This window comes from Takifugu rubripes, chromosome 4, assembly GCF_901000725.2.
Source record: "Takifugu rubripes chromosome 4, fTakRub1.2, whole genome shotgun sequence".
NCBI classification, from domain to species: domain Eukaryota; kingdom Metazoa; phylum Chordata; class Actinopteri; order Tetraodontiformes; family Tetraodontidae; genus Takifugu; species Takifugu rubripes.
In genome coordinates, this window is record NC_042288.1 from 13,193,186 (window position 1) to 13,211,779 (window position 18,594).

An 18,594-nucleotide genomic window follows, 5' to 3' on the forward strand; every position below is an offset into this window, starting at 1 on the left:
TGGCTCTGGAGGCCAATCAGCCCCAATTAAGGAACCACTCCTGCCTCTGGCATATTCTGACACTTTCCCTATAACTCAGAGGATCCAGTACTCATCAGATAATCCTCATATGAGGCATTAACTCCTGTCACCGTGGGGGCAAAGTTTGCGAAATAATCATAAGCACACGGCCTGCAGTGGCCACTCCAGTAAGGCTCAACTAAAGCCAGGGTGCATTTCTTTCTCTGGATATTTGGGCCCTGTGCAATAATGCACTGCATTCTAAACATGTGTGGGGTTTAATTCCAGTCCTCTTTATCCTAAATCATGTAGGGCTAAAGTGGGTGGCCAAAGAGATGTATTAGTGTGTGCATAATGCACGTGTGGGTCAGGAGGGTGAGCATGTTGCCTATTATCTGCACAGCTGGAGGCTCGCCTCCCATCTCTCCCTGTCCACGACAGAGCGTCCTTCAGCAAAACACTGAACCCCAACTTCTCCTGTCCATTAGGTCAATGACTCGGCCTCTGATCTGTTGTAACAATCCATCCCCCCAGCTGTCACAACGTTTCACCCGAAACTGTCATATAAATTCAAGAGAAAGTCAATAATAACCACAGCAGCAAAATGGTGGCCGCATGTTCACTCCATAATAAATCTGCAGCAGCAGCACTGCTCAGTCACTCAGATATCATACATGCCACAAATATTCCCTGCTTTAATCCGCAAGAAAGTGGAAACACTACACAGAAATCTCTTTGTTAGAGATTTAAAGAGATTTATGGAGAATACTTTGGCTGCCTTTCGGAGGGAGCCCAGTTCAGAGAACCCAGTGACTCTGCTTGGTCTAAACAAGTTTTCACCCCTTTGTTGTTGCATGTGTGTGTCTGTGGAAGCGTCTCAAGGGTCTTTGAGATGCTTCGCCCCATTTCCAACACAACACATCAGCCCAAACGTGCTATCTAGATTTGAGTTAGCAGCACAAGCTGCAGCGTTTTTGTCAGTCTCAACTCTTCACAGAGAGTTTTAATTCACAGGTTCCAACACTGTTTTTGCTTGTTTGAAAAGTAAATTTGTGATGTTTGATTACGTGGAGTCACCAACAGGCTGTAACTTATTCAGAGAGGGCAGACGGGGTAAACTGTTGCCGATGGAGTATCTGCGCGGTGTATCAGTGTGGTTGTTCTGGATTATTTAATGTTTAACTTGCTGGAATAATAAATGTGGACATTTATAGCACTAATAACCCTGAAATGCACCGTTTCACCTTGGTGTGGAAGCTGGAATGCTAAAACCAACTGAAAGTCGTCTGTGTGTATGTGTGTGCGTGCGTGTACGTGCGTGTACGTGTGTGTGTGTGTGTGTGTGTGTGTGTGTGTGTGTGTGTGTGTGTGTGCGTGTGTGTGTGTGTGGTAGTTGAGCCTGTGGGGCACTGAGTCACAAATTTTTCTGAAGTAAATCAGTCTTTTCTGAGCGGCTCGACATCATGGCATTGCCTGACCTTTTCTCCCTTTTCAAACAAACATTTAAAGAGGCACTCTGCATCTAGAAAAGCGCTTTAATAACTATCAGGTCTGCAACAAATTTCAACTAGTGTAGAGATTTGCCAGCACGACAGTGACGTAGGGAAAGAGACATTATGGGAAAGCAAGAGAACATTTGTTGGAATATAGTGGAGTGTGCCTGCAGAATTCTCGGTGTGTCTACAGCAACCGGTAAGCTTAGATATGTCTTTTATCTTATAATTATATTGTATCAAGTTATTTAAACGACAATATCTGACTCTGCTCGAGCCAAAAACTTTCGGAACCCCTCTAACAGATTGGAGATCGGATTCAGAGCCAGACTGAGATGTTTGAAAACGAATCCCTTAGATCATCAAACCTTCTCTTTGCTGATAAATGCAGCATATAAAATCACAGTTGATCACACATAAATTGCACAAGTGTCCCAATTCCGCAGTTTTCCTCAAATACACCGGGGGTGGGGGGTCACTGCTCCCTATACCCTCTTAAATCACGGTGGGGAAATCATTCGATGCTTCCAAACTATGAGCTGCTTGGCTTTAAGATCCCACCAGCTGCAGACGCTCAGAGACATGTGCCTCGCATCAAACCAAAACCAAGTCTGCGCGTCCAGCTGAGTTACGGGCCTTAATTGATCACAAGCTGTTATACATTAACGCCTACGAGGCCTCTCCGTGCATTGTTTCTGTGTGTGAGCAATTATGGTATGTCTGCTGTGCCCCTGATTGGTCTGACTGGTCTGTCTGTGGGCCCGTAATGTCTTGGTGTCTGCTTGAACTTGTCTGTGTGGGTTCCTGTACAGAGACAGGCCTGCAGAGCGGACGTGCAGCCTATATGTTAATATGCGGCCTGTCTGCTGTACGCGTTCATTTATCTTACACGTTAAAATCTCCCCCGACTTCCCTCCAGTGGCGATCGTATCTGTTTCTGGTAAGCAGGGTGGGAGTGTTTCCATGTGTTCAGTTGTGATCAGCGCCACGCTCACCAACTCGCAGGGGGGATGTTGTTTAATGAAACAGTCGTTTACTTCTGATTGTTGGTCGATGGGTGTTAAATTGAGTAACTCTGGGATACACAAGAAAGCTTGGAAGACATGATGATGCCTTCAACATCTGTCAAATACAGAATCTCACAATTTTATGGTGTGGCCTGTTCATGCAGGGGTTATAACTATTTATTCTCTATTACTCATTATTACCTGTCAACCAATCTCCTAATCATGCATACTGTAAAAAACAGAGTTTTACATTCACATTCAACTCAGCCTGTACTTTATGTTGTCACAAATGAATTTTCCTCTAAAACTCACAATTCAGCATTTGTAGGACATTTGATTTACTGCAGGTCCAGTTAGCTTCTACTCAAAGGCTAAAAATGTGCTTTTGCAGCTCTAACATTACTTATGTAATATTCAATTTTCAGTTGTTCCAGAATATTAATTTCCCATAACTCCTTCCGTTACCCCTACACAGGCCTGACTAGTCGTAGCAGTGTCATCATCCACGAGTGGTCAATCCTCCCTTTTTGAGATCATTAAAATGTCAACTCAACCAGGCTTTTTTTGTGACTTTTTTGTATTTGTTGTTGTATTTAATAAAATTAAAAAAGATTTATACAGTGTGCAATACTCATGAGGGAACCAGAATAGGGAAGAGACTTCAGTATAGAAGCATTTGCATTAACAGAAGCACAGAAAGATTGCTATTAAAGCTAATTTAAGAAGTACAGTCTAACAAAAGTGGGGGGTTGCTGTTTCGGTGCAGCCTGATAAAAACTATCACAAACATCACCAAACATAAATCTACTAATATTAATATTGGTGCAGGGCACATATTATCAGGTGTAGCGACAATGTTAAGATATAACTGCCAACTATGTCAAGAATAAGTGAGCTATTACTAAAATTACAATAATTACTCACAAAGTGCTCTTTGGATAATTTTAGATTTACGTCACAGCTCCAAAAGCACCCCCACATGTTGTAAAAATAAATAAATATCATTAAATCTGAACAAAACTCTCAGTTTCCTAAAGTATCACCGTCTATATAGAGTAAGTGTGTGACATCAGAACATGTCAGAGGGCACAGAAAGTGGGCAGAAGAGGCTCCAATGCAAGTTTTAAAATCGCCTTTTCCGTCTTCGGGGCTCAGAATCTCATAGACAGAGTCTGACACCTGGTGGACAGAAGTTGGTCAGCGTTGCTGTGAGAATGAACTGCACTTCTTCTGTTTTCAGTGTTGTGTGGTGTGGGAGTGGAGACCCTGCAGCAAGGAGAATTCAACAGCCTCGGGATTTACCTTCTGTAAGTGCTCGTGTGCATTATGCTCCACTTTGTAGTGTGTAATTGTATGAGCTTAAACCCCTTCTGTCCTTATATATGTCATCGTGGGTGGCATTTCTGAGACACAGTCCAACCATTGGGATATACATTTGGGGAAGAATGCGTGGTTGGTGGGCTTTAGAATGAAAACTGTGCCTTTTGTTAATACATCAGTAGTCACAGATATGAAGTGAGGTGAAGAGGGCAGAATGGAGACCGCGCTTCGCTGCTCCTTGTTATTATCTCTGGGACTGGAGGCCAAACTCCCACAGAACCACAGGAAAACATCTCCCGAAGGAAGCTGGGAATGAGTGATTGTTTATTCTGTCAGTACACACGAATGCTGACGGAACACTGCACACACAAACAGAGTCGCACATGTCAGGCTTCAGCGAAACCTCCGAGGAGAGAAGGCCGACTGCTACGATAACGGTTGGTGTGAGGACGCTTCTGGCCTTGGTTCACTGGTGAGATGGCTATCGCATTATTTATACTCCCAGCAGAGAAAGACCAAATATTGCCGCTCCAGCAGCACATGAAGGCACTTTAAGCCTCATCTCGCTGCACACATCTTGCACAATTTAGCAAATTCAGTCTTCACCAACAACCCGAGACAAAATGCACAAAGAGCCTATTAGCCCAGCTCATAAACAGTTTACTGAACCTGTATCAGTTTCAACTGATTCCAAATGTCTCCCCCTCCCAGAGTGTCATCTGTTTGCATCATGATTTTTGAGCTGGCCTATTTCCTGGATACGCTGTTGTCCATGTGTCTGCCGTGAGTAAACACCGTCTGTGGCATGACCGCACGGCGGCAACAACCACATTCACAATCAACCTCTGTGTCATTTTGAGCCAGTCGCCAGTCGGCCAGACTGGGATTCACACAAAAATGAGTCATTAGGCTCACAGAAATACCAAATTACGCAGCCATTGAAGGTAAGGATGTATTTGTAATTGTTGGCAATTAAGCAGCTATATCTTCTGTCTGCAGTTGTCCTCCAGACTGGCAGCTGTTTTTGTTATGGGGGAAAATGGCTCACGTAGGAGGCTTCCACAAGTTCCTCTCTTACTCATTAATGTCAGTGGTCTGCTTCTTGCATCCTGTGTTGGTGTGGCATGCAGTTATCCCAGGTAAACTCAATCCAGTAGACTCAAGAGACAAATTAAGACTCCGCCAACTGCCGCGCACATTTGCATTGTACAGTATTCTATTGCAGATATTCTGTTTGTGACATATTAGCAATTCTCTTGTTTTTTCCTACTCTACTGTGTCAATACTGTAAAAACAGGCACAATGCTTCTGCTGACGGCCTCTTTCAACTTCATATTGAGCAAGAAAACCAAAGTCAGGCGTCCCAAAGAGCCACAGGAGGGCATCCAAGGCCTGGCCCCCACGTGTGCGACAGATGGAGGAGCCCGGTCACAGAGCAGTTTACCCTTCCTTCACTTAGGGACAGGCAGGAGAGCCACAGGCCTGGCTCTGGCCATCATAGACAGAGGGGAGAGCGTCCAGGCCATGTTGGAGGCGGAGCAGACGGCGGCACCCACAGATGGAGACCGGGAGAGGAGGAGGTGGAGAGAAAGGAGGCTGATATTCTCCAGGCGTCGGGAGGAGCCAGTGGAGAGAGAGATGGAGGAGATGGAGCGCTGCAGCGAGCCAGACGCAGACACCACCTCAGACACTGCGCCCATGATAACAGACTGAACCCCGCTGAGCTCAGACTGAGCTGATATCACAACAAAGAAGAGCTGGTGCTACACTGTCCGAACTTAAAACAACGATCAGAAATAATTAACAAGTAAATACAAGAATGTGACATTAATAACATTATTATGGTTTTGTTCAGGTTTGTATGTTTTTTACTGAAGCAAAATGATTCAAACTGAATTAAACCACTGGGCCTGACACTGGAAATGGGTGGCTTTTTATCCTGTTTGGAAAGCCAACCTTGATTAGAAAGCAAACATTAATGGGGAGCAGCCCAATCGAGTTAGTGCGGCATGCATTATTCACGAGATACTAAATCAAATCAGGCGTTTCTTTCACCGAGGAAATCCGCACAAATGTGACTGGGGGCAGAAGGAATTACAGCCCTTGCAGGTGCACAGGGTGGTCACATTCATTGTGTGGTTGTCGCGTGTCAGCGGTCACCATGGAGACGGAACTCCAGGAGGAGGGCTCTCGTTATGGTGATAAGAAAAGCATCAGATCACCCACCGGAGCAGCAGCATAGGCTTTTGTTCCACAAAAACACATTAGCATATAATTACATTAATTGGGTATTATACCATGTCATTTGTTGAGCGTGAATGAATAAATATATACATATATATTCAAAAGGAGAGTTTAAATCAATAACCTGCATTAACTTGATTTTTTTTTTTTTACTTTTACCTGATTGGAGCTGTGTTCTTTTGTTTACCACCAGTATAACATAACTGCCTTCAGTTGGTTTTCTGATCTCTCAAAGCTAAGGTAGAGAATCAATATCTACACAGACCCCCATTCATCACCTCTGGGGTCCTGACACTTGAAAGAACAATGAAGCACAAACAGCAACGTGTGCAGAAAGGATATTCTGTGCATTAAAAACTCATCCCCTGTAGCTTTGGTGCTCTATAATCTTCTCTGTACAACACTGGGTCTTTGTCCAGATGTTCAGGAGCCTGCAGTCACACTTGTATTATAAGATTTGTAGAGATCAGGCCAGGTAGCCACTGATGCACAAAAAACAGGCCATTGTTTCCAGTCTTTGTCCATTAATGTTTCATCCCATTTGTCAAACCCATTTCCTCTAGAATGGGTTGTTTTTTAGGGGAAGTTGTTCAGCAGCAGACTTCCTATCTTTACATCCTACAATAGTTTCCTATAGATGGTCGCTTCAGATACAACAACAGGATGGGTGACAACATTCCTAATAGGCAACATGGGCTTCTTCATTCAGTGCCAAGCTCCATAAAACAAGATGGATGTTTTACGGTGCAGAAAGAATTTAACTATTCACGTGTTAGTGGTATGGATCAAATGAATAAATTCGGTTGTATCAGACTGTCATTGGCAGTGTTCGGTAAGACCCGAGAGTATTCTGAAGAAAAGCAGATCCACCTTGACACCTTGGTGAGGAGGCGAGACCTTTGTGAGGCTGACGACATTTGTCCCGCCCTTTCCCAACGCTGATTGGCTGCTGCGTCTTTTTGAGTTCTCCTATTGGCTCAGCCTGTTGTCACTCCTATTCCCTTGGCTCCAAGTGCCGGACGCCCGAGGAAGCGTGAAGATTGATAAGAAAAGAGGATCGGGGAAAGAATTGCTGCTGCTGGGTGTAAGGAAGAAGACGGGAGACGCTCTGTGCTATGGTAGGATTCCAAAATACGCTGATTTCTGCTGGTTAGACATATGCAGACGCGAAGAATTTAACCTGGTGTAGTAACACTGCGAAACCCTGAAAACAATGTCATGAGCAGGTGAAAGCAGGTTTTGAAGTTGAATAGCGGTTTAAATTCCCTGTCATGATAACGGCTTCATGCTGATGGGAAGCCTAACTTTTTCCTGCGTTGTGTGGTTTTTTTTTAAAATTTTGTGTTGAGAGGTTGTTTCTTTTCCTCTGTGAATTCCCGATTCTTGCGCAAGCAGTATGTTTTTAGTTAACTTCCTTAACCCCGTCCTTGAATTTAAAATCAACCCCAAAGATTTCCATAAATGGCATGATTTCATGCTTTTTGGCATTTTACGCGTGGGAATTGAGTTTGTTCCTCGGCCAGAGTGGCTCCGATAATTGGACACCAATCTCGCGATAATTAAAGTGATGAGCGGAGCTGCTGTGAAGCTTCTTTGTCCATTGTACTGCGAGCCGATCCGTTAATTTAGTACCAGGAGAAGAGGAGATGGTGGGACAGACTGACCCTTGTCTTTGAGCAGATATAAGCTCCCGTGCAGCCATGTGTGCTGTCTGAATTATTCATTAAAATGGTGACCGTTATCTCATAGAAAATTTATGCATGTATTATTTTATATGAATATGTATGAAAGGCAGACTGGTCATTCTCTCAATCATTCATGCAGGTCATTGAGACGGAGGTAAGGTTTTAGGCGATAAATTATATTTTAGAAACATGATTTTAAAAATCAAAGATCAGAGAAGCAGTTTGTTACAGAGCAGCTTTGGGGCAAAGGGGTCAGGGTTGACCTGATTTTGCCTCACTTTCAGCACAGACAGACAGACAGACAGACAGCCAGACAGACAGACAGCCAGACAGACAGACAGACAGCCAGACAGCCAGCCAGCCAGCCAGCCTTTGCTCATGCAAGCAGTTCTTTCTTTACCATGTAACTTCTGTTTTTGGACAAGGAATCACTTCCTGCATGAGGCAATGCCTGGTCTAACTTGAACAAAGAAGCATTTAAAGAGATTCTTCTGTCACCGAGTTGACCGGAAGCATCAGAATTTGTAATTATTGCGAGTTTTGACACTAGGTGGCAGCATAACACGTCGCTTTTCTGGGGTTTGGTTTATTTGTTTTGTCAGTGTCACACTCCTCTTTTATTATTGGGCTTAAAAACCCGCAAGCAAAAAAACTGCAGCAATGCTTAATCGTGTGTGTATGTACATGAACTGTAGTTTTTAGTGGGATACATATATATATATATCGAGCTAATGTAAAGAACTATATGAACAAATTATGGCAAAATAATCTGGATTAGATTGGTGAAGAATGAATTGATCACTAAGATCCTCCATTTAAAAACAAAAATATAAATTGTAGTGAACTGTACACTGAAATGGACCCAAATACTTGTCCATTCCTGGGAAAAGCCTTGACCTGTTCCGCCCTTGGCAGCGAAGCCTTTGATGATCACTTTCACTTTCTGTTGCACGAGGACTGTTGTCATTTATTGAGCAATAATTGCAAAATCTTCATACTCAAGTCCATGTCGATAAGCTGTTGGAAGGGAATCAAAAGCAGGTTTGCGCACGCCTCTGTTATTCTCTTCCCAGCATCAAGACAGTAAAAGCTCAGTTGCACAACTGAACAGTCATCTTTTACAATAATCACAATTTCCCCAGCATGGCCGCAAAAATGCTTCTTAAGTTCTTTGGCCTCCTAACGGTCGCGATAAAGGGTTTTGTTTTAACATTCATGTTATTATTTCGGCGTGTTTGTCGACCAACTCACTTCCTGCCCTTTATTGGCTAAAGCTGAGACTGCAGTGACCTCTGACATCCTGTCCGCCAATTGTCTCAATTCATCCCACAGTTCCAAAGTCAGTTTGACGCGAGATAAAGTTGTTGATATTGGAATGTTTATTAAAAAAACAACAAATTCTGATAAAAAAATAAATAACAGATTATGTGTTTTACAACCCCCATACACAGAAATGCACATAAATATAAAATTTTAAAAAGGCAGAATAGTGCCTTTAAAGGTGTAACATGGATGTGGAGCCTCCAGGGCCCAGTCTCCAGTTTAAAATCAGACCAGTTGAAAAAGATCTGCTTTACAGCAAACAGAGGGATCAGGACAAGGATTTCCTGCCTTGACCCCTGGTCCTCTGTGGAGAGCCCTGGCCCGGTCGTCGACCCGGTCTTGCATTCCTCCTCCTCCTCAGGCAGTTCTTAACATCCCGACCCACCTTATGAGCTCTGGAAAACACATCAGCGCACATCAGATAGGAGTTGAAGGCAAGTTAATGATGCGGGTAAAGTGTGATTCACTGCCACAAACACAAATGAAACATAGTCCGAGTTACTTTGTTCTTTTACACAGACGGCGTTCATCTTAGAGTCACACACACACGCACGTGCACTCTTCACTCTTCACTCTTCAATATTCTCACCTCTTCCAGCAGTGGATCAGCCGTCTTCCCATAGGCGCCTCTGGATCCAGACACACCTCTGTATCGTTGCTCCTGAGTGTCACTCTGAAACACGTGGGGACACACACCTTTAGACGCTTTGACATGGGCACAGACAGGCGTGCAGCTCACAGACACTCACATGACGGTGACTCTGTCGCAGGTGGGGTTTGTGTAGTAGACCGTCAGATTTTTCAGTGGCCCCCTGACGGCGGGTTGGGTCCGGGGACACAAACACCTCCCCGGGACAAAAGTGCTGTCCGACTGTGTGACTGCAGAGGGGAAGTGACAGGATTACTGTCAGATTAGGACAGCTCTCAAACCCAGATTAGCTGGAGTTTGCGCACTCACACAAGGTTTAAAACAAGCCCTGATTGTATTTTATAGCACAAGCATTTTAAACGTGTGTCCACGTTTATGTTCTTACCTGTGGCCAGCACGCAGCAGAGGCTCAGAAAGGTGAGCTGACGCACCGTGGGCAGGTGAAGCTCCATCCTGGAGACTGACTGAACAAGCAGCTCCACACACTCCTCTTTTATACTTTAGCTCCTCCCATTGAGAGTTGGACTTTCCCAGAAAATGTGAAAATTCCCCCCGGCACTTTCCCTTTCCCTTTTGGGACAAGGACAATGGGATCAAGGACCCCTTTTAAGGAAAACCCAGAAAACCCAGGACATGATGACTAATAAACTCATGAGTGCTGTTTCATTTAGAAACGACAGTGTCAAATAATCCTGATTTTGTAGCCATGCTACATAAGAAGCACAATAGGGGTGATGTCACCCCCCCCCCCCCCCCCCCATGTCAGTTTTATCCCCAGACCAGTATGTGAAAACTGTAATATTGTTTTGCATGTGGTGTTTGACAGTTACTGCTGGACTTTGGACAGAATGAGTGAGGGTCAAATCTACGTGAAGCTCAGTGAAGACAAGCTCATACCAAAGTAAGTCCGCCTGGACACTGATCTGTGGTCAATCTTCCATTTATTAGCCTTGCTGTGTGTTACAAAACCAGCAGCAAAGAAACCTTAAAACCCTCCTGTCTTTACGTCCAGGTCAGATGTCCTGTCGCTGCTGCGGACCTACAACTGTTACCACGAAGGGAAAAACTTCCAGCTGAGGACCCGCGAGGTGAGAGACGGTTTCGCCGCAGACCAACCGTCCAAAAAAGGCAGCATGAGATAAGGAAACTGGTTCTGCTGTGTGTGCGCGTGTGCGTGTGTGCGTGTGTGTGTGTGCGTGTGTGCGTGTGCGCGTGTGCGCGTGTGCGCGTGTGCGTGTGTGCGTGTGCGCGTGTGCGTGTGCGCGTGTGTGTGTGTGTGTCCTCAGATTTGCAGTTCTGACTCTTGTATTGACAGAAAATCGGGACTTTGATTCTCCGGCAGATGATGGTGACAGTTAAACTTGTGTGTGTTGCGTGTGTGTTGTCCTCAGCACAGCCTCCATTCTTGAGGTCGTAACATGCTGAGTGGCCAACATACCACCAAGCACCCCCCCCCGCACAAAAGGGGGAGAGGAGGGAGGGCTCGACAGGTTTTTGTCATGAACACGGCCCTGAAAAAATGCTCTCCGTAAACTTTTCTGCTGCTGGTTTACATTTATTTGATATTCATTCTATGGGTTTTACGGTCAGGAGTTTCCCTTGTGTGGCAGGTCCTTGATGTGTGTGTGTGTTTGTGTGTGTTTTGTACAGGGTGGTCATGAGGTGGACCTCCTTTCTCCAGACCTTTCTCATTCAGGGAAATTCCCCACGGTCATAGACATGTAAAAAACATGTGTGTATTGGGGAGGAAAAGGTGGGTTTTGTTCCTCCTAAATGTGTGAGCTTTACTGGGAATTTGGATTCTGACGTCCAGACACTAAAAATCTGCTCGTATTAATGATGGAACACGACGTTGGACCGCCGTCACTCATCCATGTCGGTTTGATGTGTACATGTGGATTTTAATGCGTCATCTTTTTAGCGTGGCCAAAAACATGTGTCAGCGATTAAATCCACGATGTTGTTGAGCGTCCCAGCTCAGAATGACCTAAGAATTCAAAAAGGACAAAGATGTTCTGCTCGCTGTTGTCATCTTTAAAACCTATCAATGTGTGATTTTGGTCTGTAATTTTTTTCACATCTTTTCTTAAAGCAGCACTCGTTGATCCGTTTGAGGCTTCAATTCAATATAAGACAATTTTCACAAAAAGATATCTGACGGCTGTAAAATGCATCATTTCTGGAGTAAAGAATCTTTGAAGTGCTGCAGTTGGAAAAACATTAACTAGACTTTTATTGGACCTGGAGCACCTTGTTGTTCTCAGGAGGACCGCGAGGAGGAAACTGCAGCCATGAATGTCCCCATGACCCAGAGCTGGAAAGTGGAATGAGACTAAACACAAAATCCGCCCCAACATTAAATCGCTGAGCGTTGAAGAGACAATAACTTTACAACTCTAGACTTTGACATTATTATTATTACCCCGACAGGTGCAGATTGGTGAGGAGTTCTCAAGTGTAACTTCCTCATTTCTTTAATCATTTTTGCTTGAGGGGACATAGTGACGGTTCTCACCGTTGATGGAAGGAAGTTCTAAAGTGACTCAGTGATGTTTTGTACATTCAAGAGGCCAAGCATGACTCTGCACTCACATTAGCGGCTTGGAATAATGCCCATGAACACATTTTTAAGGAGTGAAAAAGTGTGTGTTTTGAATTAAATGTGGGCATTTGGCATTTGTTGGCTGCACACAGATTTTCCGAACGTCTATGGCCTGTTTTTCTCACTTACTACTTTAATTGTGTGTGTCTGTGTGTGTGTGTGTGAGACAGAGGAGGGTATCAAAAAGCGGTATAATGAGGACTTGTTTATGGACTTGCTCTGCAGGTGTAAAGCAATCATCCGTGGGTGGACACGTCAGGTGACTTCACTTCATCCAACGCTTTGAAGTGACCCAGAATCCCAGAACAAGTTTTGACATGTTCGTTTGCTTAGAGAAAACCCATGAGAACGAAGGGGAGTTTTTTCCACCTGACTGCTCACATAGTGTTGCTCAAGTCAGGTGCAGTGCAGGATGAAGGACTGAAGAGGTCGCAGATCACCGTTGATGATCCGTGATTAAAAGTGTTGATTAGAGCTCTGCGCCCTGTTGACACAAGCTGAATATTTCCCGAGCGCAGCTCCCTCTCGTGGTCGTCTTAAGAACTACACAATCCATCTATTATTATCCCTATATGCCGCTAGATGGCAGTATTGTTACTTTCTAAATAACCGCCATCATTTCCTGAGTGAACTATGTTGTATTTATTGTATTATATAATACGCTTATTGAACTTGAATAACTTTTTATTTTATTTTTAGAATCTAGTATCGTATTTAGTAATTTTTGTTGTTCTTTCTGGAGTATGGCAGTATGGCATTCAGATAATATTTTGACATACTTTTGTTCCTTTTTGAGGTTCATGTTACTCTCAGCAGAGGTCAAAGTTGAATCCTAATTTATTCAAAAATATGGTTATGTATAAGGGAATATCACAAAACAGAATTCATAATCATTCATTTACCAGTTCACTAGCGCTACATGATGCCAGATGAGGTGATGTGCTTTGATTTTGCTGTAGTTTGATGAAAAAATAAATTCTTCTTCTTATTATTATTATTATTATTACACTTGCATTTTTCACTTCTTTTGTTTCCTGCTAGTATTGTTATATCTTTTATTTTCTTTAATTAAAATGAATTTAATTTATTATGAGAATGTAAAAAAATATTAAAATTTAGTCCCCTCATTTTAGCTGTATGACTGAGTAGGTTTAGGATATAAAAGTCTTTATCTCTAAAATGACCCATCCAATGTACAAAGAATAACCACAGCGCAACATTTCGCATTATATCAAAAACTTTATAAAAAATATTAAACATGTAAATTTCAAGACTTGAGCTAGCAAAATCTGAAAATAAATAGATTTTCACTTTTCTCACAAGCCATCACATTCAGACGCTGCTGTTTCCTTCTCAAACTGCGTAAGTCTTTAGGTTTTTCTTGTGAGATGTTCCAACGATGGTTTAAATCCCTCAGAATAAGTCAGTCTTGCTGTTCAAGTCCTCTGACCAAAGAGCCAGTCAAGGGGGTCTTTGTCCCTACAGTCTCGGCCCGTCTTGAGCGGAAGCTCCTCTGTGATGTTCCCGCTCAGACCGTAGTCCTTGGTCTTGGGCCTTGAAGTCCTTAATGTGCGGGGAGATGCTGAGAGCTTAATTTGACCCTTGGCAAAATGCTTCGTTCTAGGCGACCTCTGGAATCTGGTGATGCTGTGGCTCGGAGCCTCAACAGGCCGAGCGAGAGCCTGGATGCTGGTCATGTAGTCCTCTAAGGACTGGGAGCACTGGTTGGATGTGTCCTCCAGTGTCTCAGTAATTGTGGGTAAGAGAGGAGGAGAGAGCACCAACCGCCTGCGTTTCATGCTGCAGTGGAGAGGAAGAAAAACAATAGTGATTAAAGAGTAACATTGCTAAAATAGTTACATTCCACTTTCACTAAAAGAAGCCTGATGATGGAGAAAATAAGAATTCTCACCTTGATGCTTTAGTCTCAGGCTTGAAGTGAGCGAAGAAGTGGAGCGATGTTGACTCCAGCAGCCGGGTGTAATGACTGGATCAGAGCGTGAGCAGAACGCTTTATAAGGCCTCCTGTCCCAGAGATTAGGCTGCGTTTCCAAAAATAACTGTGCTGATGTGTGTGGTTGTGTGTGTAAGGGTGTGTTCATGCCTGTTCAGGAAACTCTACACTGGAAGGTTAGTGGGGTTCACTGTCCAATGTTTATATTCCCGAAACAATGAAGCAGGCTGCCTACAAAGAGCCACTTTCTCACGTTTAGATTCAGTCGTCACCGTGGAAAATATGTGTAACACCCCGAACGAGCCCCAAGTTCAGATACATTTTATTGAAATAGATCTCAATAGTACATTTTGGATTGTCTGAGTGTGTCTCAGGAATAAAAAGATTGTTTTCATTTTGGCATTTTATGGCTCTTAATTTCTAATATGTGAAGTTTAAACAAATGCATCAGTAGTAACGAGGAGATCAATTCCAACCGTAGTTGGTGAGGTCATCACTTTATTTTTCCTGTGATGGTGTCTCAGATGCGGAAACGCAGAGACGCCTCGGCTAATATCTGATCAACCGTAAGCCGTATCGTTTGTGAATCTGTCAAAGTAACCTCTTCTTTTCAACACTGCCTCTTTGTTCATTTCCACTAATTCAGAACCGTTTTACCAGGAAAAGCCTTGAGGGCAGCTGCAAAAATTCAGCTGACAGTGTTTCTAATCAATTCTGAGAACTACAGATACAGAAACGTTGAAATAATGATAGACCTCTACTTATAAAGAACATTTGGGGTGGAAGCTTTCACATTTCAACCCAAGATGTGGTCAGGACGCCCGGGTTTCAATTTGTGTGATTGGTTCTAGTCTTAATCTAGGGTAAAATGATCTGCGGCCGAGGCAGATTCTGTTTCGTGTAAAAGGAAACCTTAAAAACGCCACCCGCCGGTGTACGTGACCTGAAGCTCTATTCTTTTAATTGCCTGCACTGTTAAAGTAAAGGGTGGGTCAGACCTGGAGGCCTCTCTCCATGATGAAAGGGTCCAGGCTGCGGGAGCTGCGAGCGCCTCTGTCTGCACGTACACCTGATACTGAGCCGCTGTGGCAGGCAGCCAGCAGGATTTCCCCTCTGAGCACGAGGACTGGCGGTGACCGTCTGCTGCGTGTGTCTGTGTGTGTAGGAAGACGGCGAGTTCATCCTCGAGGGGCTGCTGAACATCTACTGGGGCCTGCGCCGACCCATCCGCCTGCAGATGTACGACGACAACGAAAGGTTCCGTCCCAACAGGTGGGACAGCTGAGGGCTGCCGTCTCTGTCTGACACTCATCTGCACATAAAAAGGGAAAAAATTAGAAATAAAATAATGGGGAAACTGTGTAGAGGAGTTTATAGGAGATTTGAGTTGATGTAGAATTTTTAATCTAATAAAGACGCATGAAGCGGTGGTACCACGGTCCATGACGTGAACGTGGGGTGAGTTCCTCGTCGCTCATTTTCTCAACAATTTGTTTGTTTTACTGCCAACTTCTCTTCTCAGGACAAATAATCTCAAACCAGAAAAACACAGCAAGGGTGTTTGTTGTTTGGTTTAGCCTTTGCATCAGCTCAAATAATCCTTTTCTGACACGTACATGCATCTTAAGCTGGACTGTAAATGTTAACAAAAACACATTTGTTTGCCTCTGTTTTACAGGAACAGTTGTGTTCTGGTAAAGCAGCTGTCAGCAGAGTCTAATAATAATTCCCTGATCAGAGAAACTGGCCCGGCAGGTGAGCAGCCTTCACGTGCCCTCTTTCTCTCTCCTTCTGGATTAATGCGGATTTCACACGTGCGGCGAAAGATTAGACGAGCCTCATTCAGCATTTCCAGCGGCTCACGTGGCGTCCGAGCATTAGCAGTAGTTTCCGTCCGTCTACGTCAGGAGCTCCTGAATCTGAGGCCTGACCCTGGACCTGAACACGAAGCTGCTTTAGAATATTTAACAGTCAGACGCTAACAGTGTTAATAGTGTTGATATAACTCCATCTACATCAATCAAGCGCAAATGATGTAAGATTCCTGTTTTTGAGCGTTATCATGTTAAAAATCGACACTGTGTAAACGTGCGTGTTTGGAGCACACATAGTGAGAGAGGTGTTTGTGTTGACATTCCTGGAGGAGATGACGCGGCCGTCCCAGAGGAAGACGAGTGTCCCCAGCTGCTGAGGACCAGGAGCGACGCGTCCTTCATGCAGATTCAGCGAAGGTCAAAGACTCGCAGCGCCAGAGACCTGCAGCGCCTGCGCACCCACAGGTTCTCCATCAACGGGCACTTCTACAACCACAAGGTGAGCTGAAGAGACCCCTCGTTCTGTACGACCACAGTGTTCTTGGCGCTGTTGGACCTGCAGGTGTGGAGGGGCCGGAGCTTCCTGTTCCATCCTGCTCTCGTCTAACTGTACAAAGTCAGGATGAGTTCATTCATCGGCCTCTGCAGTGTGTGTTGGCTTTTAGCAGGTTCCAGCTGGAAGGATTTCCTTACTCCTTCCTTTTCAAAACATTCAAAGTGTTCCAGGAACCACTAAAATGAGAGCGTTCCAGTACTTTTTGTCCTCTCTGCTGCAGATGTGTTGATGTTTATTTCTCTTTCCCCCAGACGTCGGTGTTCACTCCAGCGTACGGCTCGGTCACTAACGTACGAGTCAACAGCTCTATGACCACCGGACAGGTCCTTAACCTGCTGCTGCACAAGTTTAGGGTAAACAGACGTGTGCATTAACTTGAAGAAGTGTCGCGTCCTGGTGCAAATTCACACTTGGAGTAATCTTAACTGGTGTCTTTGAAGGTGGAGAATAAATCGGAGGAGTTTGTTCTTTATATGGTCCACGAGTCTGGAGGTGAGGCATCATTTTCACTGCCATGCAGTCGGGAGAAGCCGCGTGCCCCTCGTGGTCATTTGGCTCCTTTTGTGTTTTTAAAGAGAGAACCCGACTGCGGGACGATGAACATCCGCTGGTGACGCGCGTGCTTCACGGACCCTGCGAGAAAATCTCCAAAATCCTCATCACTGAGGCCGACCTGGGGGAGGAAGTCACATATGACGTAAGATTACGCCTCCGTTATTCCGGCCGTGATTCCACGTGCTCTACAGATTCGATCTTTCGCTTCTTCCAGGAACTCAGGAAAAATGTTTTCATATGAAAAAGGACATTTTGTAGTTAGCCAGACATTTCAGAGAGCAGATAAGGAGCTTAAAGAATGGAATCTTGTCATGAAGCCTCTGCACATATGCTGATGTTGAAATGTTTTTCCTTTCTAGGTTGCTCAATATATAAAGTTTGAGATTCCTGTTTTAGACAGTTTTGTACAGAAACTTAAAGAGGAAGAGGAACGTGAGATAAGGAAGCTAACAAGAAAGTAAGTCAAGAGTCTTTTGGAAATCTGCTAACACAGGACTATTTTTCACACTTTTGTTTCTGCTCCGCCATCTCCAGTAAAGTGTGTGACAAAACAGAGGAGTGCGATGGCATCTGCGGTTTTCTAGCACTGAATCTGCACCTTGTGCAAACTGGAGTAGAAAGAAGATGAAAAAATCATCCATTGTAGTCACGACAGACTGTCTCGAATCGAACCGCCTTAGTTAAAAGGAGGGTTTAAAAATTCAAACATGTTTGACACTTTGATGCACATTTGTGGAGGAGAAGCAGAACCGTGATGGAAAATATGTTTATGTCAACCCGTTGGCTCCTGCTTGCATTACACAACACTCTTAAATGAGGTTATTGTTTGTTTGCTGCAGCGGTCCCACTGTTTACAAGGCTGCAATTACAATCTCATGACTTGGTTCTCGACACCGCGATTGTTAACATGATATTTTATTTGAAATAAACTTGTGTGTGTGGGTGTGTGCTTGTTTTTCAGGTACAGCGCAATAAAGGCGATGATTCAACACCAGCTTGAGGACAAAGCTTGCTCCACTGATCGAGTATGATTGATGTGAATGATTGGCGTGTGTTTGCATGTGTGGGTGTGTGTGTGATAGAGAAGGAAAAATTAAGATTATTTTTCTTCATTTATGAGTGAACATGTCCAAATGCTGTTGTAAATAGGAGGGTAAATGTAAGTCAAAGGCAGCAGTAGAGATGATCCACACCCCAATGTGCGACTACTTTGAAAATCTATACAATAACAATGTACAAGTTTAGGTGTCATTACAAATAATGCTATTGTGGCCAATATTGTTTAATATATTTGAATTTTGTATGACAGTAATTCATGCAAATATATCCATTTCTACAAACTGATATGGTGGTTTCTGAATTTCTGGCCTTTTCCCTGCACAATAAATGTGT

At 44.0% G+C, this 18,594-nt stretch overlaps 3 protein-coding genes and 1 long non-coding RNA gene across 7 annotated transcripts; 2 read left to right on the forward strand and 2 right to left on the reverse strand.

Annotated features, from left to right (window-relative positions):
* Positions 1–1,323: 1,323 nt before the first annotated feature.
* Positions 1,324–5,739, forward strand: tmem72 (transmembrane protein 72). 2 transcript variants are annotated; one of them, XM_003964145.3, is made up of 5 exons: positions 1,324–1,692; positions 3,741–3,807; positions 4,532–4,603; positions 4,820–4,959; positions 5,118–5,739. In XM_003964145.3, the coding sequence occupies exons 1-5, from the start codon at positions 1,617–1,619 to the stop codon at positions 5,531–5,533; spliced, it is 771 nt and encodes a 256-aa protein (XP_003964194.2). In that variant the 5' UTR covers positions 1,324–1,616; the 3' UTR covers positions 5,534–5,739. The 2 variants fall into 2 exon arrangements, with proteins under 2 accessions (XP_003964194.2, XP_029690836.1); XM_029834976.1 differs by lacking the exon at positions 1,324–1,692 and adding an exon at positions 1,703–2,433.
* A 1,307-nt stretch (positions 5,740–7,046) lies between these two features.
* On the forward strand, positions 7,047–18,548 carry rassf4a (Ras association domain family member 4a). 3 transcript variants are annotated; one of them, XM_003964082.3, is made up of 11 exons: positions 7,047–7,182; positions 10,548–10,622; positions 10,734–10,809; positions 15,443–15,549; positions 15,956–16,032; positions 16,424–16,590; positions 16,899–17,000; positions 17,088–17,139; positions 17,223–17,344; positions 17,562–17,659; positions 18,164–18,548. In XM_003964082.3, the coding sequence occupies exons 2-11, from the start codon at positions 10,570–10,572 to the stop codon at positions 18,231–18,233; spliced, it is 924 nt and encodes a 307-aa protein (XP_003964131.2). In that variant the 5' UTR covers positions 7,047–7,182; positions 10,548–10,569; the 3' UTR covers positions 18,234–18,548. The 3 variants fall into 3 exon arrangements, with proteins under 3 accessions (XP_003964131.2, XP_011601690.2, XP_029690831.1); XM_011603388.2 differs by having other exon boundaries at positions 7,048–7,182; positions 16,421–16,590; XM_029834971.1 differs by lacking the exon at positions 7,047–7,182 and adding an exon at positions 9,373–9,506 and having other exon boundaries at positions 16,421–16,590.
* LOC101070421 (C-X-C motif chemokine 11) lies at positions 9,111–10,222 on the reverse strand. The gene is made up of 4 exons (XM_003964081.3): positions 10,107–10,222; positions 9,822–9,951; positions 9,662–9,745; positions 9,111–9,467 (listed from the first exon to the last, which is right to left on the reverse strand). The coding sequence occupies exons 1-4, from the start codon at positions 10,171–10,173 to the stop codon at positions 9,341–9,343; spliced, it is 408 nt and encodes a 135-aa protein (XP_003964130.1). The 5' UTR covers positions 10,174–10,222; the 3' UTR covers positions 9,111–9,340.
* On the reverse strand, positions 13,143–14,381 carry LOC105416371 (uncharacterized). The gene is made up of 2 exons (XR_964518.2): positions 14,236–14,381; positions 13,143–14,123 (listed from the first exon to the last, which is right to left on the reverse strand). It is a non-coding gene; the product is annotated as an uncharacterized lncRNA (long non-coding RNA).
* Positions 18,549–18,594: the final 46 nt, after the last annotated feature.